At 36.8% G+C, this 26,399-nt stretch overlaps 2 protein-coding genes across 2 annotated transcripts; both read right to left on the minus strand.

Annotated features, from left to right (window-relative positions):
* Positions 1–416: 416 nt before the first annotated feature.
* CLCA4 (chloride channel accessory 4) lies at positions 417–23,957 on the minus strand. The gene is given in 14 exon segments (XM_053447845.1): positions 417–1,046; positions 1,405–1,638; positions 2,610–2,780; positions 4,603–4,870; positions 5,465–5,680; positions 8,196–8,302; positions 9,586–9,763; positions 12,305–12,532; positions 14,737–14,955; positions 15,311–15,488; positions 17,069–17,177; positions 18,970–19,117; positions 19,269–19,409; positions 23,802–23,957. Coding segments are annotated over 14 exon segments (2,769 nt in total). The 3' UTR covers positions 417–630.
* A 394-nt stretch (positions 23,958–24,351) lies between these two features.
* On the minus strand, positions 24,352–25,149 carry LOC125099177 (nascent polypeptide-associated complex subunit alpha-like). The gene has a single exon (XM_047728564.1). It carries the CDS (start codon positions 25,116–25,118, stop codon positions 24,471–24,473), a length of 648 nt encoding a protein of 215 aa, XP_047584520.1. The 5' UTR covers positions 25,119–25,149; the 3' UTR covers positions 24,352–24,470.
* Between the last annotated feature and the right edge of the window lie 1,250 nt (positions 25,150–26,399).

Here is a 26,399-nt window from a genome sequence, read left to right on the forward strand (position 1 = left end):
TTCCTATAATAAAAGAAAAAGTACACAGGGAGGAATGGCTTTTTAAATGAAAAGATATATATATATACATATATATATCTTTATGAATGATTGTATTGAGCTGAAATCAGGAAAAACTGTGGTTTGACAGATGGTTATTGATTTTTATTTACTAGTATTTTCCATGTCAATCAATTATAGTAAACATGAACTTATTCATGTTGTATATTTATTAAAATATAAGTGGAGACTTTAGGTGAAAGCAATAATATCAATTTAAACTTAAAAGTACCAAGACCAAATTTATTTTTTCTCACGTATTATTTACCTGCTCTCCTACACTTGAATTTTGACTACTGAAATAGATAATTTTAACTTCTTGACAGAATTTGAATTATTGTTCTAGATAACTTTTGTATCAGATAATCAACATGAATATCAGGTATCAATATAAAAAAATCTTTATTCATCATTCTTTATGACAAATAAATAAATAAAACATTTGAACTTTAATATTAACTTATCAACTTTCCAAGTACCCCTGGACATTTATATTTAATCAAAGTATCCCTTCTAGAACTCTTAAAATTATTTTTATGAATTCATGGTCACAAGAATGAACTTAGAAATTCAGTTTTTTGTTGATGTTTTTTAAAATCCTGTTCTAGGTCTTCTTGAAATTTTTTTCTTGTGTATGATACAAATGGTGGCACTTACAATAATACTAACAATTGCCACAGATCCAACCACTAACAACACCAAAGAAGAAATGCTAATTCTGGAATTAGGATGACTTTCATCAGGACCAGGTTCTGCCTGAGGAATAAATAAAGCTACTTGTGCAATGTTGGATAGTTTAGATCTCTAATTGCTTTAATCCACACTTTGAATGGCAATAAATATGTGAGTTGTATTTTCTTCTGAGATATTTCCTGATTTAAATGCAAAGGTTTCTTTGGAGTTGGCCTCGTTTGGTAACAGATCAGTAGTGTTTACTTCGAGAGCATTATCAAAATTGTCTCTTAGGTCTAGGATATGTCCACTTATTCTTATGATATACTGTTCAGCTAAGAAAAAAAAATTACATATAGCTTAGAAACTGGAGAATATCATGTTAAATTCTTTTTTATCCATTCTTCTCAAAAATGTTTAGTTGTGCAAAGCTTATACTCATAGCCAAAGTCTTACTAATTTTTCAGTGAAAGCTTAATTGATTTTTAAACTCCTAAATGCTATCTTCTTTGTTTGAAAAGTGGTACCACTTTATAACGTGTCATGTTTGATTGATTTGAAAATATCAGATTATAAAATTAATACTTCACTGAGCAGTTAATTAAAAATTCTTCTCCTCCCATCTACCCTTATACCCTTGCTTTTGCCATGAGCACCTTTCACTTAATCAACAGTACATGTCTTCATCCTTACCTTTTCCAACATCAAAATTATCTCCTGGTGCTGTCCATGTTAGACTGATCTCATCCCCCTCAAAGGTGGCCTCAAGGTCTGTGATTTGACTTGGTGGGTACAGGTCAGGCAAGGGAAGTTTTGAAACATTTGCAATCACAAATGCACCTCCAGATGCTGTTCTAGTGAAACTCTCCAAGGCTGTTTGAGTATCCTCATCAATTTCAACTCTTGTTGGATTCCCTTCAATTTTTCCTGTATTAAAAATTTGCAGTATTTAATGAGCAAGTCTATACTAGTATTTTTAGAACTAAATGAATTGAATTCCTCATTCTACATTTCCCTGCTCCTCCCCTTTTTTCATATGTAGTGAAATATGAAATATACACAGTCACATTTTACTAAGTTTCGTGACAAAGTCATAAACATCCAATTGGTGGCAGAATTTTTTCTTTAGCATCCTGACCAGTATATTGTGGGATAGAATCGGATAACAAATCACTTTAGAATTAAGGCTGCACTAAATGGGAATAATGTTATATAATTCAATATATGTCCTTTAAAAAACAATTGCTTTATTTCTCAAATTATTTCCAAGTTAGGGGTAAACCTGGGGAAATTTTTACTGTTTCCCTTTAAACCATTTGTGCCAGGCTTCTCTCTTCCTCCCTGCTACAAGTCTAAGGAATAATACTTCAAGTTCTATTCCGATTGCCAACAGAGAACCCCTAAAGGTCATAAGATAAGGGACAAGCTGAAGGAAAGCTAACAAAGAATGCATTCTTAATCCAAATAGTCGTCATCTTACTCTACACATTTTTGCTTTTGACTTACTAAAAACATTCAAAGTAAATATTTACTTATTTAGTATCTTTATAAACTGAATCAGGTATCTATGTAACCTGAAAAATAAATTCTGCCACAAGTGTGTATTTAGGTACATAACACATTAACCGGTTTTCTTCATCTTAAGTTAGAAATTTGATATATTGTTGTTGATGTTGTTTTGGTGCTCCAAACTAATATATAATGGCTGACATTTATTGAGTGCTTCCTAGATGCCAGACCCTATATCAAAGCTTAGGTTATTTCCGAGGCAAACACAGTATGACTGAGAACTTCATTTCAGAAATGAGAAAAGCTGTACTTTGAGTTGTAAAATTTTAGAAGCTTTAATCATGTTAACTCACAATTATTCAAGCCAGATATCAGATATCATTACTTACCATCCACTACCCATCCTGGTATATGTGCAGCTCTAGTCAGTGGATGCCTTAAGTATTGTGTAGCCACATTTGTCCCTCTGTGAGCCCGTACTTTTAAGCTATATCTGCCGTTTTCTGAATAAGCTATAAAACATCTGGAGTACACCCCATCATTCTTGAAAGAATTGGCACCTTCTTATAGAAATGAAGGAATAAAGTACTATTGTAAAGAAAAAGAAAAAATTATGCATTTTCTAAGCCAAGCATATGGACTTTATAAGCATATCCCCTCAATCAGGCTATTTTGTGGTTGACTCATTAGGGAATATTTCCATTATGCTTTACCAACCAGTGTCTTGTTAAATTGATATACATTTGTGTTGTTATATATATGCATATATATATAAATCATGTACTTATATATGTGTAGTAAATACCTTCACTTTATCAGCTTCTATGCAGACTATTATAGTACTCTTCTTACCATATTTTAGCCAAATGGTTTTCTTGCAGCTCTTATCTAAGCACATAATTATCTCATCTCCTGTTCAAATCAAAAGGATCCCCACTAAAGAAAAAGCATCTGCGTAGGATTTAATTCTTATGACTTACTTTGACTTTAGCTACTTTTTGTTTTGTTTTGTTTTTTTTATATCCTTACCTCTTGCTCTATGATCCATTAACTCCCTCGTCTGGTGGTGGAAAACCCCCATTTATTATTAGAATAAACATTTAGGTGAGCTAAGGAATATTGTATCATAAGTATATTTCTTGGTATCACCAATACTAGAGTTATTCATCAAATTGCAAACACATTTCTCCGGGGTTCAGCCCTCTAAGACAGCAGTTCTTGAAATGGTATCCTTAGACAAGCACCACCTGCATGTCTCTTGATCATATTAGGAATGCAAATTACTTAGATCTTTGAGGGAAGGGCGTAGCATTCTGTGTTATAACAAGCCCTTCAGGTGATTCCTTTGCATGCTAAACTTTGAGAACTCCTGCTCCAAGACATTGTTTATCACCAACACTTTCTTAGGTAAAGGCATACCAGTAGCCATCTGGTGAAACCTTGAGAAATGAAACAAGATGCAGCTTAAGTTTTAATGTAGCATGTCAGGGGTTGGGAAAAGAGGAAAACTCAGGAAATAGTTGAGGGAAATATTATTATACCAGATGATGGCACTGAGATTCACCAAAGAACATTTTTACCTTCTAAATTTTTCACAGGGCATATGCTAGTTGATGATAGGATTATAAATTGACTGAATTAATTACATTGCAAAAGATACTGATAGAAAATTCTGACAACTCAAAAGGTTATCAGTATGGTAATTTCCTTGCTCACTGCCCTCTCAAAAGAAGGATCAGTTCCCAGAACAATCCAGAGTCTGGGAAAAAGGTACTATTCACCCATACAGACCAGGGAGACAGAGCATGGCCAACTCTGTGTCTTGTTTTCTGCCTTTCAGACCTGGTATCTGATGCTCTAGAGATGTCTGCATCTGTTTTGGTGGTTCTACCTGTCCTTGGGCCTCAGTTCCCAAGACTACATGTTGTATTTTTTCCAGCTGCTGGGAATTACTCTTACCTGTTCCCCCCTTCTCTGCCAGGGGCTCAAGTTCTATCACTTAACCCCATCTGCTTGCTTGTGTTTCACTCACTCCGCCTGGGCTTTCTTAGTGATTTATGCCTAAGAAATACTTGTTCGGAATTCTTGCTGCTCTCAACTTCCTGAATCAGACCTTCCTGACTGATAACAGACATTGGTTGTACAGATGACAAAATAATACTGACAGTAAATAACATTTATTGAGTGCTTACTATATGTAGGACACTTGCTATGTACTTCATAGGTTTTATGTGGACAGAATTTCCTGCTGGTCCTCCTGTTCATCCATAATTTACATCAATTCTTCTGGTGTCTGTCCTACTGCCCTATACTGCTGCAGGGACCCATAACATATCCTGAGTTATGAAATTACAGACTTATTCATAAAAAACTGCGAGTTACCCACACCATTATCCAAAAGGTCCAAAACTTCCGTTTTTCCATTATTTGATTCAATGGAAGCAGTCACTTTGGCTCTAAGAACTAGAACATTCCCTTGTAGAACTTCTGCATAGGCAATCATTGGGCTGGGAAAACTGTTTGTGTCTTTGTTCATTTTAGCATTCACTGTGATTGGAGGCACAGAAGAATTGGCTGCCTGAGAATTTACTGTAATAGTTCATGTTTCTGGGTATGCTTTGGCTTGAAGACTGTAAGTCCAAACACCCACCTAAAAATTCAGCAGAAATATAGTAAGTAGTCAAAATCAGGCTTTTCTGTGTTTTCACTATCCAACTCTGAAATAAATTTTATAAGCATGTTATTGAATATACAGGTTTTCGAGAATTTTGAGTGTAAAGGAGGAGAACTGAGGCAGTTTAGACAGGGTATCCTGGCTATTGTCATGCATGATGTCCAAACATTGGGAATTCTCAGCTGGGAAAAATAAGTTTGGGAAAGTTTGCCTTGATCTTGGCCTTATTCTTTGACCTCAGTGTCCATAGATCCTATGATCTGGTGGTGGTAATAAGGAATGACTCTATAGCTATCTAAATACCAACTTGCACAGATTCTCCTTTCATTGCCTCTTTAAAGTTCTTAGCCTACCTAATTTGTTTTCCTTCTGTTTCCCCTAATGTATACATTCTTTCTTCCTTTTTCCTGCTATCATAATTTTGGAGACCACATAGGCATAGGAATTACATTCTATTTTATTATAATTTTGAAGATGATACAAATATCGACACTTATAGTTGTTATAGTAAACAATGTATTTTCAGCTATAAAACAAATGTGGGAGGAAGCCTAAAAGCTAACTGCTTACCTCTGCAATTCCTGGAATACTGAGATAGGCCATTTTGGAAACTGCATCCACTGTGAAATTTCTCATTGGTGTTCCATTTGGATCCCAGAGAGAAGTAATAGGAGCCTGTCTGGTCCATGTGATGAGAAAGAATGTGTCCTTTCCCACAGTGCCATCAATTATTACAGTGCCATTCATCTAAAGATTATTGTTGAGTGTTAATCCCATACTTTCAAGCTGTTTAAATATATTTTAAAAATTAATGACTGGAGAAGAGAGCAATTTTATTCTGTTTTCATTTTTCACGAAGTTTTTAATTTCTGGCCTGAGAACAAGCTTATATAGTGCATCCTACCTTAGGTTTGTGATCTCTCTGAAAGCTGACTGGGATGTGACAGATAGTGTGAAATACAGAGTCTCAGGAAAGGATAGGGTATAATAAAAGCTTTAAAGCAGGAGAATGGGTTTTATAGTTGGAGATAAGACCCTATTATTTTTTTGCATTGTCTTGGCAAACACCCACTCAAGTCTTTAGCAGTGAAGGGTGCTACAGCCTCAGAGAAGAATTAGCTGTGGGTATAGGTGTGTGCGCATGCGTGTGTGTGTGTGTGTGTGTTATCCTCAGTTTTATCCATCTAAATGATGAACTATAAAAAAATACTTATTGTGGTGGCTAGAGTATTTGAGTAGAGACACAGTAAAAAGGGACCTCAAGAGAGACTATCAGGACCAGCAAATGATGAGACAAGGAAACATGGATTTTTCTCCTGATGTGAAATCTTGAAATAATTTTCACAAATGAATGGAATGAGTAGCATCAGACAGTAAACATGTCCAACAAGAGTGGAAAGGGGACAAACTGTGAGGATTGGAATCCTGAAAAGAGATGCGAAAGATAGGATGTTCTCTGAGAGGAGCTTTGAAGAAAGTTTTTCAAGTCTTTGTGGGTGGCTCTTCATCAAGGAAAGCCAAGTCTATCCAGTGACCAAGAAGGTGCTTTCCCTAAGTGTGTCATTTTAGGAATGATGGGAAGTGTCTTTTCTATTCTAAACCAGTCTTAAAACAAAAATATTTTCACACCAGTGCTGATAGAAGAGAGTGAATTCTACCACTGAGACATCATTGTAATGACAAAAATCTCAGTCTTATGTGAAGTGAGCATGTGTTTGAGTGGACCAAGTATTATCAAGTTACATCTGAATTGAGTAACTTTTTCAGGTACCCCATGAGGAAAGTCTAAGAAAGTTGGAAGGCTTTGGCTACATGGTAGTACTAGGGGAAAATGACTGAGTAAAGAGTGAGATGCAGCCTTTTCTCTGTATTCTAGCTGCCACCATCCAAATTCAGGTTCCCATCTACTCAGATTATTGCAACATACCTCTAACTATTCTCACTATTCTCTCCCAAGAGAATAACTTTTTGTTATTTCTCTACTTAAGGACCTATAGGCAGTTCAGGTGAGGGGAACAGAAATTTCTGCCCTTTCCACATCATTTAGAAAGCCATTCTTGAAACTTTGAGCATATTCTGCATGCACGTGCTTCCTTTCTGGATAATATCCCATATTTCGTTCTTACTTTTAAAACCCCTTTGGAATATTCCATTTTAATGTCCCACCATCCGCTCAAAATCCAAGGTTAAAATAGAGCCGAAAATAATAGCCTCAAAATCACTTCTCCCTGTTTACATGTCAATTTTATCAGTGTTTTCTCAGTCATCATTTCTCAGTCATCTCAGTCATTTCTTCGGTCATCTGAAGATTGAAACCTTCAGAAATGAACTTTATTCTCTTTCAGTTTATTCTCCATACACTGCCAAGCTAGATCTCAGATCAATTTTTAAACTATTTCCAGGGTGAGGCTGCAAACCTAACTTCCAAACCAATCTGCACATATTGTCTTAACTCTGAATCTTATACCTTCTTACTCTTTATTGTTGGAGAATAGAGGAAAATAAATTTGTTTTGGTGATCATGGCAAGTTGTAATGTGGAAAGTGACTTAGTGAACTGGAAGGTGAAATTACATGATACACACTTGGTGGGAATGGATATTGATAGAAATAATTTTGTAAAAACATTTTGAAGGAAACAGGCTGTGTTGACATTTTACATGAGATGTGAATGAAGAATGAAGAAGGAAGTTGTCAAAATTTTTTAATCTAAATAGAAAATGGTGGTATTGTTGGAACACAAATGAGAAAAGAAGTAGAGTTCAGAAGAGAGATGAATAAAATAAAAAGTCAGTGAAAAAAGTGGTTGAAGAAGTAAGATAAGCCCTAAATTTGTAGATATGCAATGATTATTCACTGTCTTTTTTCTGATAAATTATTTCCAAGATATTTTGTTTCCATTTCCAAACTGGGTTCTTAAACACATTCATCTAATTTAAATCTATTTCACAGCAGTGACAAGTGGAGGAAATCTTGGAAGTGTGAGATACTTTTATGCATTCATAGACAAATGAAAGCTATATTACGAGACAAAGTCTATTTTTGGCAGAAAATTTAACATTGTTGAGTTTTGATGTTATCCCTTACCAAACTCTGTGGGAAAAGAAAAAATATATATACATATATATTTCACTACTTAATTTAGTCATATTTAAAAAATAATTTCTATTTCATACTGAAATTTCAATTTTAATTAAAAGTGTACTTTTAGAAAAATATAGGACTCAAAACTTATAACAACTGAATTATTTGTTTGGTTATGGCTAAATGTAAACACAAAGACCTGAGAAGTGGTGACTGACCTGAAGAGGCTGTTGGGAAAGATCAGTATTTCCTGATGCAAGAGCCCCGAAAGCATCAATGAGGCTGTTGTTCTGGGCTTCATCGGAAGCATAAAAATGGTTTCCTCCTAAAATGCAAATACATTAAGTAGGCTGCTTTCTAGAAAATACATACCTATCACATTTTAGTGATTAATAAGGTAACAGGGTAAACAAAATCATAGTTTCAGTATATATTATTAATATAGAACAAAGTCAAGTATGTGTAAAGATTAACAATAAAATGTTAATTTAAAAAACTGTCATAACTAGGAAAAGTAAGCAGTCTTTATATCCCACTTACAGAAATATTCCTGGCTGAAATGTGTGAAATAATCACAGAATATGAAAGAAGATGTTATAATTCCATGTATTAGAGCTCACAAACTATGCAGCCCTTTGGGGTAATTATTGACTCTTAAGATACAGTTATGGTAGGTCTGGCCTTCAGATTTTTCAGCCAAAGTGGGTCAGAATCAGTTCAGAAAGGTTGAAGAGCTGTCATACTGAGGTATCCTGACAATAACTGGCAGTGGGGAGATAGAAAAGTGGTATGTAATAGAGACAAACTGAGATGGACCCTTGGGACAGAAATAAATTTTATAACAGCCATGAAAGTACTTTGAAATGATGGAAGTTTGTGCAACTAAGCATTAAAAAACAAGTATATATTTGGTAGTGTTAGAAGTCAACCCAATACAATAATTAATATTCACAATGTTATAAATTTTGTTTATTCTACTACTGTTTAAGAAGGCACTGAAAACATGTGATCCATTTTCATTCAGTCTCTGTACCCAAGATAACATCTACCCTGTAGTTCATCAGGAAATTTTGTTGTTATTTAGATTTTTTCAGCCTGAGCCTCTGTTAATCCCATCTGGCCCCTACCCCAACCCCAAAGCCTATGCCCTGGTTTCATGGATTTCCCACTATCTCTCCACTATCACCCAACATGATTTTTTTTTGCTCATGACATGATCATCTTCTCTCACTCCTCCTGTTTCCAGAAAAAGTAAACACCTTGTTCAAGGCCCAGCTCAGAAGTCACCTCACTTTCATTCCTTCTTTCTCTGACTCTGTACAACCCTGGGAAAATTTATGGTTCCTCTGCTCACATAGTGCCTTATTTCTATATATTTCTCCTGTCATGAAGGTATGTTATCTGATTATGCTATTTGATTAGTAGTTTTATATGTCTCTCCAGCCAGCTGGACTGTGAGCACCTTGTGAACAGAGATCAGGTCTGGTTTGACCCTGGTTCCAAGGTCTTGCAGAGCACCTACAGGGCAAGAGCTTGAGAGAAAGCATTGTGAGCCTTTACACTTATGCATTGCTATCAAAGGACTTATATATATGGGTCATATTACACCTGTTATAGCACTCATCTCTATGACGACTTGATCAGCAGATGGTCCCAAAGCAATCAAATGAATGATAGCCCCACTTTGTTTCACTTCATCAAAACAGTTCTTTGCAGTGTTATCCTCTCCATCAGTCAGCAAGACAATTTCAGATCCATCTATTTGAGGGTATATTTCTCTAATTACCTGCAGATACAATCAGAGCATAACTATTGGTGTTCCTAGACCAAAAGACTTACAGGATACTAGAAAAAATGTGCGGAGAAAATAAAAGTGTGCAGAAAAGAAGAGATAGTGTCTGTTTTAAATAATAGAATCTACAATCAACAACTTTTAGGGGAACTTAAACATGATTTTATTTTCTGTCTGTCTGCTGCAGGGAATGTTTGCTTAAATGAAGTTATGTGGGTGCAGGTTAAATGACAATGACATTTCAGTCTGAGGACTCAGGTCAATCAGATACCAAAAATATAACTGCAGAATGTAGCATTAAATAGTTCTCTGCTTTCTCTGACCAGACTACACTCTAACAAGACTTCAGTGTATAAAGTTTATTGCATATATAGCTAGGTGCCTTAAAACTCCACCTCTACTTTTTTTTTTTAAATTTCTTTTCAGCGTAACGGTATTCATTGTTTTTGCACCACACCCAGTGCTCCATGCAATACGTGCCCTCTCCAATACCCACCACCTTAATACCCTCCACCTCTACTTTTAAAAAAGGTTAATGATTTCAAATTAGGGAATCTTTAGTATGTTTATAAAGAAAAGATATGGAAAGTTCTAAACAGGTCAAGATTAGGAATCTTGTTATATAACTTTTATTTTACCTCTAGTAGTAATGAGCACAAAACTAAGAATATTAGTGGTGCTCAGAGAATACATGAATTTTATTTATTGAAATTGAGTTCTATTTGTGGCTTGAACCCATTTCTTATAAAGCCAAATAGTTTGAAACTCAGAGTGCTGAATCTGGGTGCCTATAAGAGAGGATAAAAAGAATTTATTCTTGGTTATAAACAAATGACAGATTATCAGTGGCTTTCATGAACTTGGAGTGGAGGTGTGTATAGATTTGCAGAAGAGGGTTTGGATAATGAGCACTGGGTATTATATAAAACTGATGAATCATAGACCTGTACCTCTGAAACAAATAATATATTATATGCTAATAAATTGAATTTAAATAAATAAAAAAAGAAGAGAGTTTAGAATTTAGATATTCCTAATAAAGCTGGTGTCAGGGAACAAAGTGACCAGACTCATTGTAATTTTTGCATGTTTTTAGGTGAACAATGGCTTTTATATATTGTAATATATGTGAAATATGCTCTGACATACATTAAAATCAGACTAAAAGAAAATGCTTTATACATTTATTGCATTTTACAGCATTCCCATCACACTCCCCTACATGTCTGAGTGAAATATATATTTATGAATACATAATGAACATATATATGAATATATATGAATATAATTATGAACCTTATTTTTATCCAAATATGCATGACCATTGTCATTATTATGACATTTGTGAAATATATATTTACTATATAATATTTTTCTGTATACGTAAATATAGCATTTTATTTAATCTTCATAATAGTACTGTGAGATAGGTATTCTTGTTTTCTTATATTTTACATATAAGTCACTGGGAGTCCAAAGAGATTGCAAACGTTGCCTAAGATCACATAATAGTAGGTGGTAGAGCCTGTACTTTGATGTTAAAATTCATGTTCTGACCAGTATTCTTGACCCTCATCATGACTAACAGCCCCTGCTACATCTGCTTTGATAAACTTCAGTTTTATCTGGATAAACCCAGCTGAGTGTCATAGAAACTGAAATGAAGATTGGCCCAAAGTGGAATCCTATGATATAACTTACTTCATTGTCTTAGGAGTTGTCAAGTTTTGCTGCCCAAACATACATATTTATTTAATATTTATTGAATACCGACTACTTCGTGGTAACAAGACAAAGCCCCTGACTTGGTTTGGTTTATACTCTAGTGGCATTTTAATAGTCATTTATTTACCCATCAGTTTATTCATTGATTTACTGATCCATTAAAAAATCATTCAAATAATTTTTTTCTATAAGCTTAGTCCTGTGCTTCTTTGTTAAAATTAGGCAGTATGTATGTGTGGCAGCGTTTAACATAAAAATGTCCTAATCATAAAAAAGAAGAAACTACGGTTTGGCTATGATGGACATTGCTGCTATGAGCTTTGGGGTGCAAAAGGGAACAGAGAGGGAAACAAACTGTGAGAACCTTGAGTCCAGGAAACAAACTGAAGGTTGTGGAAGGGGAGGTGAGTGGGGGATGGGGTAACTGGGTGATGGACATTAAGGAGGGTTCTTGATATGATGAGCACTGGGTGTTACATACAACTGATGTATCATTGAACATTATATCAAAAATTAATGACATATTATACATTGGCTAATAGAATTTAAATAAAAAAAGAAACTAGGTGAATGGATTATGAGGTATAAACTTTAAGTCATAAAATTAAGTGATGGAGATATAATGTACAGCATGGGGAATATGGCTACTAATACTGTAATAAATTTGTATAGTAACAGGTAGTTAACTAGACTTTTCATTTTGTAATGCATAAAAATATCAAATCACTAAGAAACTAGTAAGGTGTTGTATGCAAATTAAACCTTAATTTTTTAAAAAAGAACAAACTACATTTGCAATATGGTTTGCACCTGAAATGCTGATCTAATTCCAGCACAGATGGAAGTTCCTCCATTAGCTTCTGTAGGTAAGCTCTCCAAGAAGTTGTTTCTTTCCTTGCTGCTTATCATTTGGATTAGATTTCTTTTAATGTTGGCAGTACTATCAAAGTGCACCATTCCCACCCAGGATCCATTTTCAATGGTCTGCAGCAGGAAATGTTTTGTTGCTTGATTCATTTGATTTAGGCGATTAAAACCCTGAATAAAAAAGATCAAGAAAAACAACCAAAGCGTTTTCATTTGGGAAATAATAGCAGATTACATAAAATGAGTGAATAACATTTGTTATTAATTTTTTTACCAGTAGTAATTAGTGTTATTAAAGAACACAGTTTTTTTTCAATTGATAAAACTGAAAAATATAGTTATGCATATTATGGAACACTTATGGCCTAGTAAGGAACATAGGCTTTAACTAAGCTATTCTTGGCTGCTAAACACCCAAATTAGAGGTGGAGGATAGGGTGGGGGTTGGGTTGGAATTGGGGGGTGGTGACTCACACCTTAGAGACTGCCTAATAACTCCTGGGATCCTCTGTTCCAGTTGTGTCAAGATGAAAACGCTCGGGACACCTGGGTGGCTCAGTTGGTTAAGCAGCTGCCTTAGGCTCAGGTCATGATCCCAGAGTCCTGGGATCGAGTCCCACATCGGGCTCCTTGCTCGGCGGGGAGCCTGCTTCTCCCTCTGCCTCTGCCTGCTATTCTGTCTGCCTGTGATCGCTCTCTCTCCCTCTCTCTCTGACAAATAAATAAAACCTTTATTAAAAAAAAAAAAAGATGAAAACGCTCCCCAGATCCCACAGTATCAAACCAGACTATCAAGGACTCCATCTAGAGACTGAAATCCCCCTTCCACTTGGGGACTTCCCAAAAGATGAAACTTACTCCATCTGAAATCTGAGAGGCCCAGTACCACTCTCCCCCCATTTCCTCTTCTGCTCCTAACCTCTCCTCACCACTTCTCTACCAATGGATTAAATGGAATTAATTGGAATTAATTATCAAATAACTCTTTAAAACTCACATTCCTCTTTCCTAGGTAAGCCCTTTCATGCGTTTGTCTTTTCCAGTCCCTCATCACCAACTGATCTGTGGTACCCTCCACCCCCAACACAATCCAAATCCCTCTGAACTACCTAGAACAAAGTCATCATGAAAAACTGCTCTTACATTTCCATCTTTGAGGGCTTTCTCTCTACCACTTTGTTTTACCCTTAAACTTATCTCTACCCGTATCTTGTCCAAAGGAGGTTGCTCATCTTTTCCCAATAAGGAGCTTCCTCTCTCCCCAGCAACACTTCCTAGAACAAATCTATGGATAGGTTTCTAGCATTCTGATGCTCTTTCTGAAACTCTGCTATTGTGGATTATTTCATTCAGCTGTGTTATCTTCTCTGCTTTTCAGTAACCACCCAGGCCCCTTTTGTTGAAGACATTTCTCTTGATCTTTAGCACCCTCTCTTCTGCCTTAAATGTGCCATCCTTCTGGGTGCCTTATCACATATGTCCACTCATTTGTAGTCCATTTCAGAAATTATTTAGTGAGTGCTTATACATGATAAACCCTGTTTCAGGCAAAAGGGATGCAAAGATAAGAGAACACTGCTTCAAGTCCTAGAGGAGTTCCTAATCTAGTGGGAGAGAAATGTGTAATTTCAATATAATATATGGTAATAAGGGTTTGCACAGGTCATTGTGGGTGACTGGCAGAAGGACCATTAGTCCAGCCTAGAGCCCAGTCCATCTCCTCTGGGAGGAAGTTTGAAGAATATGTATGAGTTAACCAGCTAATGGGGAAGAGAGAGAAAATTTTCAACTGTGAACTCTTTAAGGATATGAGTTCTATTCCTAGAGCCCTGCACAGTGCCTTCCATTCACTGAATGACAGAAGAAGGAATGAATGGCTGAATCTGACTGTCTCTTCATTATAGTGATGCTTTTTGTCTGTGTCTTTGAGTATAAAGAGGTCATTTATATAGGTTATGCAAATAAGATAAAACCACATTAACAATTCTCCTGGTTGATCTTGTTCCTTGACTTGGAATGGAGTTCAGAGGCCCTAATCCACTCTCTCCTCATGTCTATTAAGTGTTTCCAGTAGAAAGCATGTCCATGTTAAAAATCTTTAGTTCTGATCCTAAGGCTTTACTAAAGGGTCTAAAAGTGCCCCTCAATAAACTCTCCATTTTCTGGAGCTGGATCTTGGGTTAGGACTTTTTAACTCTATTGCCACACTTCTTCATTTACAATATTCACTGCCCCTCTTGAGATCATCATTGTAGGAGGTGATAGTACTTAGGCCACCATGCAACTTAGAACAAGCAGGTAGAGTTCAGAGTATTCTTAGCTCTTCAATCACTTCTGTGTCCCCATATCCAGGGAAAATGGGCCCACACACTTACACTCATGCTTCCAGACTTATCAAGAACTAAGCACACAATTCTTTCTCTGATCTTCAGCAGCGAGAAGACAGGTGGAGGGGGTGGTACCACCAAAGATGTTGTGTTTTTAAAATCCTCAGAATTGCTAATCACCTCCCATGTACTTCTGGAATTGCACATTTTGTTTTGTAGGCTTGGAGCTTCTCTGTTATGGTTTTCTTTATTACAGAATTCAACAACCTAAAAGGTTAATAAAGTGAAAAAAACTTTTTATATACAATGCATTTAAGATTCAACAACAAATCTGAAAAATAAAAAATATGTTTGGCAAATATATCATTTATTTAATGAAATAGGATTTGTTTAAGGAATCATATAATAGTAACAGATTTTGAATAATTGTAATAATAACTACCAGTAGCTAGCTAACACTAGTTAGCTAACAATAGTTGTGCTTTCCATACGCCTTAATATTTAAAGAACTCTATTATTAATATGTCTAATTTATCAGGTAACCTGCACAATATTTTATAAGGATGATAATATGTCCTTTGAATATAAATATGTGCTGTTAAATTACAGTTAGCATATTTACAGAATTAATACCTTGCATGAACATTATGGATGCCTTTTCAGTTTGATCTTTATCAGGGAAGAATTGGCAATTTTTTTCATACAGTTTTGTCTTAGAATCAATCCTGCATGCTCTAATTGTACAACTGTTTCCTTGACACTTATAAACTCTGTTTATACCAGTCATGCCTGTGGAATATCTGAAAATATATAACAATCAGTCTTTGAGGCAACTTAACAATTAAAATTTTTGAAAATCTTAAGTAGTCTTTCTATCAAGGTCTTTAACAATGACCTGTATATCAAGAACTTTATTCTTATTTATGTACCATACACCTCCTATTTTTGACAGCAACACTTAAGGGTTCCTACCAGAGCAATTTTCTGTTTTTCAAGAAATTGCAGAAAGAAATTTTAAGTGGGATGTCTAGTATATGCAAAGGCTGAGTTTCCTGTTGTGATTAAAGCTGCTGCTGTCCTGTTAATAATAATGGCTGGAGAATCCCCTTTTCCAAACATCTCTTCTGGGGGCCTTGTGATGATAAATGCACTGTTGGCACCTGGAAGGGGCAACTTGTGAAAACATTTACTCTTGGTACTACCTCAGCTTGAAGTTCTTTGTAGAATTCTTTTCAAAGAAGTTATCTCCAAACGAATGTGATATGACATAGCTACAAGTGTTTTGGTTTTTCAGGGGTATTTTTATCCAAAGCGAAACGTGGCTTAAAGGAAAGATTGAGGTACTGCCCAAGACAGTAGTCTTTACTGGTAGGGACATTTTTGACATAAGTCTTATTGCATGGAATTGGTCACAGGTTGCAGTGCTTATGACATATATGCTGGAATGTGAATGTATCCCATCTTTTCAATGTGTTTCCAGTTCAAATTTAAGAAGCAATTACTAGATTTCATTCAGTCATTTAGGGAGTCTCCTAAATATGTGTATGCTTCTATTGCCCCAGAACTCATTGAACATAATGGTATCTGTGTTAACAACCATGATGACTATTCTATAGCAGAGACTAGACATTTAGGGGGAATATGATATAAACAAATGTAATCAATGTAATACTTCTTAAATACTTGTGCTGAAACTGGTGGAACACTAGGGCAGAGGAATGGCCTTCAATGAACTCAAGTATCTTTCAGTTTATACTTTTTCTGATAAGTCCACAGACCCAACAGGGCATCTAAGATTGATTAAGCTGATGGTATCTAATTTAAACCAACTACCAACAATCATTTTTCTCTCTTGATCTTAGAGCTAAGAGGCTCATCTATGATTAACCATGATATTTTTAGATCAGTATATTTAAATGAACTTTACAAATCCCAAGAAATCCTTATCTGCCCCTTTGAAGATTGATTTTTAATTTAGTGTGCATTTACTACTATTTATTAACCATTTTTTTGTTCTTATGTAGTATAAATAATTTTGACTTGGCATATACTGTACAACCCCTTACACAGAATACAGTTTCAGCACACATGAGTTCTGGTAGAGAGGTATAAAAATATGCCAAATTGGCTACCAAAGGCTCTTGAAGTTATGTGTATTTTAAATAGATAGGTAGTTACTTTAAGGTACATTTTCAAAAAAGAAGGAGAGAAAAAGAAAAAAAATAGAAGAAGGAAACCCAGAAAAGCACTCTTTGGTGACATCACATCTATTATCTGCAATGGGATTAAAAAAAAGAATGATTGGCATTGAAAAGAAATCAATCTAAGGAAATTAAGAAGTTATAACTTAAAGTAATTAAGAAAATTTATATGGTCGTGCCTTGTTGCTTCGATTTTTTTTGACTTAGCACTGTAGAAAGGTGCATCTTCATTGTATTCATCAAACACTCCCCAGCGGAGATGGGCCCACTCATGGACAAACAGTCTATCTGTAGGAAAACATTTCAAATAAATGATCATAATTCAAGTGACAAAATTGTTCCTCAAATATTTTAAGAAATTTTTCAGTAAAAAATTATATTTAGGTTTTAGGTTTTCTAGGCAAATGGAACCAGATTAATAAGTGTGAAATCATACCTTTCAGTATGGGAGGAGAAAGCCCTCATATCAGTGACTGCAACAGGGATTTGGTGCATGGCAGGTTGCCCTGCCTCCTATGCCCACTTTAGTTTATTAAGAGAGTAGATTTCAGGTTCTTTCATCACAAACATAAAATAAAATAAAATAAGATAAGATAAAATGGAAAGGATACGTAACTATGTGAGGAGATATGTCAATTAGTTTGACTATAGGGCTCTGTTTTCTCAATCAAGGCATCTGCTGATGGGATTGGAAAGAGTAGTTGTAGAACTTTTTTTTTTTTTAAAGATTTTATTTATTTATTTGACACAGAGAGAGATCGTAAGTAGGCCGAGAGGCAGGCAAAGGAAGAGGGAGAAGCAGGCTCCCTTCTTGATCCCAGGGCCCTGACACCATGACCTGAGCAGAAGGCAGACACTTAACCGACTGAGCCACCAGGCGCCCCAAGAGTGGTTATAGACCTTGAGAAAAACAGAAGTTTGAAAATAGCTGCTAAGGGGAAAGGGACCCAAGAATAAGTAAGTTCAAATATTGTTGGGTGGATTTGAGAGCTTCCCTGAGCTTGGAAAACCTGTTTATATAATGATGGCATTAGTTTATAATTTTCTTTCACAGTCTTGGAAATTCATTAACAGGAGCCAAAGGAAACTGGGCAGAAACTCAGTACAGAGGATTTGGCAAGTGAATGAAACATAAGGATATGAATGGTGAGGGAATTGAGGTATTTACACTTATAGTTGAAATGACTGATTTTGCTGGATATACCAGCTAGAAATAGACTATAAATTAGAAAGGTGCAAAGGATTAGAGGTGCCAAGGAGAACAGACATGATCACGCTAAAGTTTGAGGGACAGATAAGATTAAGGTGGGATAGGATGATAGAGCTTGTAAGTTAGGGTGGGGAACAGGTCCAGGTGACAATAAGGACCAGGGCTAGCTGAACATTTGACAGAGACAAGAGACTTACTATGTGCCCATTGAAAGGTAATGGGAGAAGGAGATTTTATGATTGAGGAAGGTTTCCTCTGAATGTTACATGTGAGTTGAACCTTCCTTTAACAATGATTTGTATCAATATGCTTTAGTGCATTTGAACCAATAATTTTAACTTGTAGATTGAACTAGATGAAATTGTCATTTTTCTAGGTTAGAGTGATCACTTACAGACAGTTCATCTGGTTAAACCAAATAGGTTGAATGATAATATCAGCAACTAACAGCCTATGAGTCTTTTCTTTTGGCCAAGAACTGGCATCCTGAGTCTTTCTAGCTCACCTTACATTTGTCTTCCATGGAAGCAGCTGGTGATTGATTAATATCCAGCTGTGGAGAACTAAAAAATTTAAATCTAAAAAGTAAGCCTTAAAAAATGTATAGTTGTCCTGTGTTCAAATTTCTGTAGACATTGTTCTGACTACAGTTATATAGATCATCCAACTCAGTGTTTACAACAATTCCACAAGGCAGGAAACATTCTATTTACTGTCTTATAGGAAGTAAGAACAAGAGAAAATAGGTTATTTGCCCAAGGTCACACACAATTGATAAGTCAGGATTTGAACCTAGAGACTCTGACTCCAAGGCCTGTAAGCTTAACGTAGATTCAAAGCTGCATGTTAGAATCATTTGCAAATTCCTACCTGATGGTCCGTGTTCATTTTGTTTTTTTCCAAGGATGAAGTCAGGGGTGAAATGAATGTATTCTCCTTTTTCTTCATAAGCTGTGAACTTCCTGGTATATGGTTCATCTCTACCTGGGAAGGTAGGTGGTACAACTAATACATCAACCTGAAAATGTTTAAAAATATTTTTAAAACATCAGAAATAGAAACATTTGGTTAAATGTTCTAAAGCATTTAACTCTAAACCAATCAACGTACTGCAAAACTGGGGATCATCAGAAAATATAATTTTTTAAGAGAAGCGTTTTGCCTCTTATGTGTTTGTAGCTTTCATGTTTTGGCCTCTTGTATTGTGGGTTTTCCTTCCAGTTGATAGGAATTAGTATTGATACATTTTTGAAAAAAAATATTTTTTCTGTGGCTTCAAAGAGGTAGGTAGAAGCTATAGTCACCGTATCCTATTATAAAAGGAAAGAATACATGAGATAGCCAAGTAACAGTGGACTAAATGAACAGGGCTTTATTACAGACATTTCCAAATTTAAGAGTGGATAGACAAAGCATCTGACAAGTGAGCAGGATCTCTGCTACACAGTTCCAGCTCTGCTAACTGTCAGTCCAAAAATACATCTTAATCTTATACATTAAAAGCTTTGAGTTTTCTATAACCCTTCGTCAAAAGGCTTTGTTTGGGGATGCCTGGGTGGCTCAGTTGGTTAAGCCGCTGCCTTCGGCTCAGGTCATGATCTCAGCGCCCTGGGATCGAGTCCCACGTCGGGCTCCTTGTTCTGTGGGGAGCCTGCTTCTCCCTCTGCCTCTGCCTGCCACTCTGTCTGCCTGTGCTTGCTCTCTCTCTCTGACAAATAAATAAATAAAATCTTAAAAAAAAAAAAAGGCTTTGTTTGGTGTTAAGAAAAATTATGTAAAATGACATAGATTTTTTTTTTCCTTTTTAGAGAGAGTGAGAGTGCATGTGTGTGAGCATTGGGGGTTGGAGGGACAGAGAGGCAGAAGGAGAGAGAGAATCTTAAGCAGGCTCCATGACCAGCATGGACCCCCTCACAGAGCTCAACCTCACCACCCTGAGATCATGACCTGAGTCAAAATCAGGAGTCAGATACTTACTTGATTGAGCCACCCAAGTACCCCTACAAAGGCCTAGACTTTAGAGTCATCTATTTGGTTCCAATATTGGCATTAGCAACTCCTGGGTAATAGAGTTTGGCCAGTTTAACACTCTGAGGCTAGTTTCTTCATCTTTTAAATGGACTATTACAACCTTTCTTTAAGGTGAACATAACATAACATGAAATGAGTTATATAGTACCCTACACATAGGCAGTCAAAAAACTGGTTGGTATCATTACCATTAATAAGTCTTAATAGAGAGCAGCCTTAGCAGATGCAAGCTGAAACAGTCTATAGAGATGGGACATAAGAGCTTTTTCATTATACTCTTACTCTCCAGGACAGGCAGCTGGATTGGGGGCTGGGGGGTAGAGTGATAGAAAAATTCATAGGAGATACAGAGCTTTTTAGAGCAGCTGAAAATATCACTTTATACTCTTCAGTATCCTGAACCCAAAGGTGTAATGATTAATAAGGCAGATAGTAGGGGAAATACATGGATGAATGTTCTTAATGGTGATCTATTCTACATAATCAAAACCACTGAATAACTGAGGGATCCAGGGTGCTGGATGACAATATCAAACTCTTTGTCTTGATGGCAATATCCCATAACAGTGTTGTTTCCTTCAGGATGGGCTCTTCTCCTCCATGATGCTTCCTGACCTGACACAAGCCCACAGTAGAATTATTCTTCCTCAGGAATTCCAGGGCTCTCTGTCTTGTTCTCTTGAAGAGAGTCCAGTATGCTGACTCATATTTATCAGCAAACTGATTGGGTTCAGAGCCATGGAATCAGTCAGAAGCCAGAGTGCAGAGAACTGAAGGTCCAAAGAATTAGGTAAGACTTAGGAAAGGGGCTTTGGAGATCTCCTGAAGTAGATTGGGAATTACTTCATCACTGACCTAAAGTGGATGAAAGAATTCTTTACCTGTTCCTTAAGGATGCCTTTCCTCATTTTTTGTTTTGGAATATTTAGATATCAGCCAGTTGTCACATTTTCCTTGAAGCAATTGCTATCTATTCTTCTATGAGATAAAAAATATATATGGTGATTTGAATTGTGGTACAGACTGGGAAAGTAGGTTGCTGTATATAGTTGTGTGGGTTGTGCATTGTATAACTCCAAGGGATTACATTTACTTTGTAGTATCCTTAGCTCTGTGCAACTGCCTTAGGTAGTGGTATATTCTCAAGTCATTGAGGGATTTTACAGACCCTGTGTCAGATGACTATGATCCCTTAGGCATAGTAGGGTGCCTAATAATTATTCTCACAGGCTTTCTGAGCAAAATTTCTATTATATTCTTTCAAATTTCCTTCTCAGAATTCCTATAATGTCCTAATCGGATCAAAGATCATTAATATTATCAATATTTCAAAAAAATAAGTACTTTCAAACCAAAAAGACACATGAATAAAAGGAATAAGAAAAATTGACAACTGACATCTCAGATCATGGATTATGAGTAAATTCAGCATGAATCTTATTATGGTAAGATAATATCCCCAAAGTAAGTTATTGTCCTCAAGTTGGTTCACCAGTTAGAAAAAGGAGTAGTTTTTGTTACCTTATGTAAGCCAGAACTCAAACCCAGATTTGTCAGCCTTCAAAGCCTATAGATTGGATCTCAGATGTAATTGTGTGCTACTTAATGTAACCTTGGAAAAATTATTTACTTCTCCAACTACCAGTTTTCTCTTCTGTATAATGTGGGTGAGAGATTTTCACAAGGTTGCTTCATAATATAAATGCAAAGACTTTGTAGAGGGTTGGGAAAATGTCAGGAAACATTGTGTAATCTAGAGGCATGTCTAACTACTAATAATTGAACTTTTACTTGTGGTGTTCAGTAGAGGACATTTTAGTAAGTTTTTCCCCCTATAAATAATTCTTTCAAATACTGATTTCCAATGTTCAGAAAAGTTTGAAACTGACTGATTATTCCTGAATACTAAGAAGCCATCATTCAGAATCAGTTAAATTAACTGTATTCAAGCCTGTGCTCTTCAGTAAAGAAATCTTTATATTTCCCTGGAATTCAAAAGTTATCAGTAAATGAACACTGCTATGCTTCAAGAGTTTATTCAGAGTGAGTAATAAGTGGCAGCCATAGAGTCACCTGCTCACGACCCAGGTCAAGCACATCAGCTTCTGATGGGTAGCAGCACACACACAAAAGGCTAAATCAGTGAGCCTAAGGATATACTAGTGGAGGAATTGAATGTAAGGAATTAGTAACTGTTGATATCAGGGACAGTCAGAGCTAATTTGTGTGACTGTAACACCAATCTCTTTATTACGTGAAATGCTATAATTAGAAGAAACTTTAGAAATCAAATTCCTTGGTGCAGTCTTGGAGAGTTTCCTTTCTCCATCTGCACTTCCTAATGTACTCATTTAGTCCCATGGCTTTAAATCTCATTCTACACACTGATGACCCCCAAATTTTTATCTCCACCCACATTTCCCCCTTGAATTCAGATTCCTATCTCCATCTTTATGGATATCTAATAAGCATCTCAAATTCAAAATGCTTCATAAAAGTCCTGATCTCCCACCTGCCATTTTTTCCCCCATTTACAGTCTTCACCTTTTCAACTGATGATAATTCCATCCTTTTTAATGTTCAGGCCAAAACCCTTGAAGTCTTCCTTGACTTCTATTTTTCCCTCTTCCCCTCCCCATGCCATATCTAAACCATCAGCAAATCTGTCTATGATACCCTCAGAATATGTTCAGAATTATACCACTTTAATGATCTCTAGCACAATATCCCTATTCCTGGTCACCACTGCTTCTCATCTATAGTAGCTTCCTACCTGGTGTCCCTCCACACCTCTGTGCTATAATAGAGCCATACCGGATGAATGCTAAGTAGAAGCCCTTTACAGAATTTCTTCAACACTGCAGTCAGAGTGATACCAGAAAACGCATGAAAGAGCATACCCCTCCTCTGCCCAGAATCCTTCCATGGATTCTCATGGCACCCAGAAGAAGAAAAGCCCAAGTCTTTCCAGTGGCCTGGGCCTCCTGTGTCTCCCATGTTCAGCTCTCCCCATCCTTCTTCCTTGCCATCATCTCCTGCTGGTCACATCAAGCATGCCTACTGCACCTACTGTTCCCTCTTCCAGGTTTTCAGTGGGTTCTTCCCTTACTCATCTAAGATTGCCACTCAGATATCACCATCAGCAGTGAGGCCTTTCCTGACTGCCATGCATGAAACAGTAACCCACATTTTCCTCCCACCCAGCCCCACCAGCACTGCCTATCCCCCTTTGCTGATTTACTTTACTCCATGGCAACCTACTACCATCTGACCTGCTATATTTTGCATGTTTTTATTATCTATATTATATAAAAAGAATGCGTATTGCATGAGAGCAAATAATTAATTAGGACAAGGAATTAAGTCACTCTTTTATCTCCCTGACATGTCCGAAGTATTCATTAAATCAGTGTTCAAGGAACAGATGAATTCAATTGCTCATTTACAGATGAAGAAACTGAGGATCAGGGAGGCTCTGTGCCTTGTCTCTGGTCTTATGGTGAAACAGGATAGAACCCCACCTTGAACTTCCAACTTCCTCTGCCATTCCAACATTATTCTTACTGTACCATGCTGCTTTTAAGCTTCTTGCAGCATTCAGAGGTTTCCATAATTATTAACTACGTTTTTCCTTCTCCACAATTCAAATAGAAACCCCATTTCTTTCTTACCTATATCTGTTCAATTATTTTTCCATTTTCTGGCACTCGAGGGTCTATAGCAAAGATAATGCCTTCATAGCCATTGTTATTCAGCTGAACGAGGGAAGTATTGGACTCCTGCAGCAGCTATAAGACTAAGAGGAAGACAAAACTTAAGAACCCCATTGTTCCTGTCAAGGCGTTCCTGGCCCCCAAGTTGGTTTGTTCAAAGGCTTTTCTTTCACTTTGTTTCTCTCTCCATATATATAGCCCTAAACCTTATCAATGTTGGGATATTGCCTGTGTAAAGGTCAATGTTATCATATGTATCAAAATGTTTGACTTCAGTTTACACAATCATTTTATTGCATTAACTAAGAGGAAGACAAAAACCTAAGAACCCCATTGTTCCTGTCAAGGCGTTCCTGGCCCCAAAGTTGATTTGTTCAAAAGGCTTTTCTTTCACTTTGTTTCTCTCTCCATGTAAAGGTCAATGTTATAATATGTAGCAAAATGTTTGACTTCAGTTTACACATTTTATTGCATATTACTGTAAAAGTGACCTAAAACAGAGATCTGATTTTTTTTTTCATCCAACAAGAAGCCATAACTTTATTAATGATAGAAACAGTACAAATTTCAAACCAAGCTGCAGTTATTCTTTTGAAACACCAAAAAAAAGTCCTCGTTTTCAGATGGTTACATTGTTAATTCCATAATAGCATTTACAATGTCATTACTGTTGTTCTTCAGGGCTCGGACTGCCTTTGCTCTTGACACATTTGCTTGTGACATGACCAATTCTATGTCCTTAACCTCTACACCGGTTTCATCAACCTCTTCCTCTTCACTCTCCTCTTGTACAGTTGGAGTCTGTGTGTTTTCTTGAATGTTTGAGACAGCTTCACCTTGAACTTTGAATTTCTCAGCAGCTGCCAGTTGTGCTTGCTGAGATAAATCCTCGATCTTGGCTTCCCCCAAAACTATGTAGGTATCTGAAGCTGGGCTCTTGTAGACATCTGGTTTTGTGATGACAAAGAGGATATTCTTAGATTTCCGGATAGTGACTCTTGTAACCCCTGTAACCTGTCGAAGACCCAGTTTGGACATAGCCTTCCGTGCCTTCTTTTCACTCCGGCTCTGTTTTGCTTTACTGACTGGTTCTTCGTCAATTTTAGCGGCTGCTGCCAGCTGGGCTTGCTGTGTGGTTGCCTGTGTGGAATCCTGTTCCTCAAGCTCTGGTACTGATTCATCACTGTCAGATTCTGTTCCAGACCCTGTCTCAGCCTGGGGCTGTGGCAACTCCTGCTCTGTAGCAGGGACGGTTTCTGTGGCTTCACCAGGCATTTTGTGCGGGGGGACGCGGAACCAAGATGGCGGCAGAAAGAGAGCCGAGATCTGATTTTTTAAAAAAGATTTTATTTATTTATTTGTCGGAGAGAGAGAGAGAGAGTGAGTGTGCACAAGTACAGGGAGCAGCAGACAGAGGGAGAGGCAAGCTCTCCCGCTAAGAAGGGAGCCCAAGGCCGGCTGCATCCCAGGACCCTGGGATCATGACCTGAGCCAAAGGCAGACGCTTAACCAGCTGAGCCACCCAGGCATCCTGAGATCAGATCTTTTTGTAAAAAACTGCCCATTTTCCTCATGAAACATATTTTCTATACTTTCTATTTCTGGTTCATTTTCTGCATATAGGAAGACTGTATTTTCTATATAGTACAGTGTGAAAATCAATAAAATTTTCTAATTAAATAAATAGAAACAATGATGGGAATGTTGTTACTCCGTTTTACAGAGAGACTTAATAAATATTTAGATTATTCACCAAGGGTATAATTAATGGAAGAGAATATAAGATTATTAAATGTAAATAACACCAAATGAGGTAAGGTGGCCTTGAAGCCTAACCTAAAATTTATTTTATTTTATTTTAAAATTTATTTAAGGATCTGGGGGAGAGAGAGGGAGAGAGAGAATGCAAGCAGGCCAGAGGGAGAAGGGAAAGAATCCTCAAGCAGACTCCCCATTGAGCATGGAGCCCAAGGAAGGACTCAATCCCAGGACCCTCCAGATCATGACCTGAGCCAAAATCAAGAGTTGGTTGCCAACTAACTGAGCCACCCAGGCACACCCTAACTTAAAAATTTAAAGACTTTGACAAATTAAGGAAGATTTGATAGTTATTAAAGTAAATTTTTAAAAATCCTGTTCATAAAGAATGAATAGAGTGTTTTTAGGCAAGTATATCAAAAGAGTCTGGTACATGCTAGTTATTATTGAAGCAAAGTGAATAATTTTGATAGTTAACATTTACTTAGTGCTTACTAGGGCAGAATTCTCTCAATCTTCACTGTAACTCTCTTAAGTATGAATATTATCTTTTTTTTTTAATTTATTTATTTGACAGAGAGATCACAAGTAGGCAGAGAGGCAGGCAGAGAGAGAAGAGGAAGCAGGCTCCCTGCCGGGCAGAGAGCCTAATGTGGGGCTTGATCCCAGGACCCTGGGATCATGACCTGAACCGAAGGCAGAGGCTTTAACCCACTGAGCCACCCAGGCGCCCCAAGTATGAATATTATCCTCATTTTATGTGTGGGGAAACTGCTGCACACAGTTTCAGTAACTTAC

The sequence above is a fragment of the Lutra lutra genome, chromosome 4, assembly GCF_902655055.1.
Source record: "Lutra lutra chromosome 4, mLutLut1.2, whole genome shotgun sequence".
Lineage (NCBI taxonomy): Eukaryota > Metazoa > Chordata > Mammalia > Carnivora > Mustelidae > Lutra > Lutra lutra.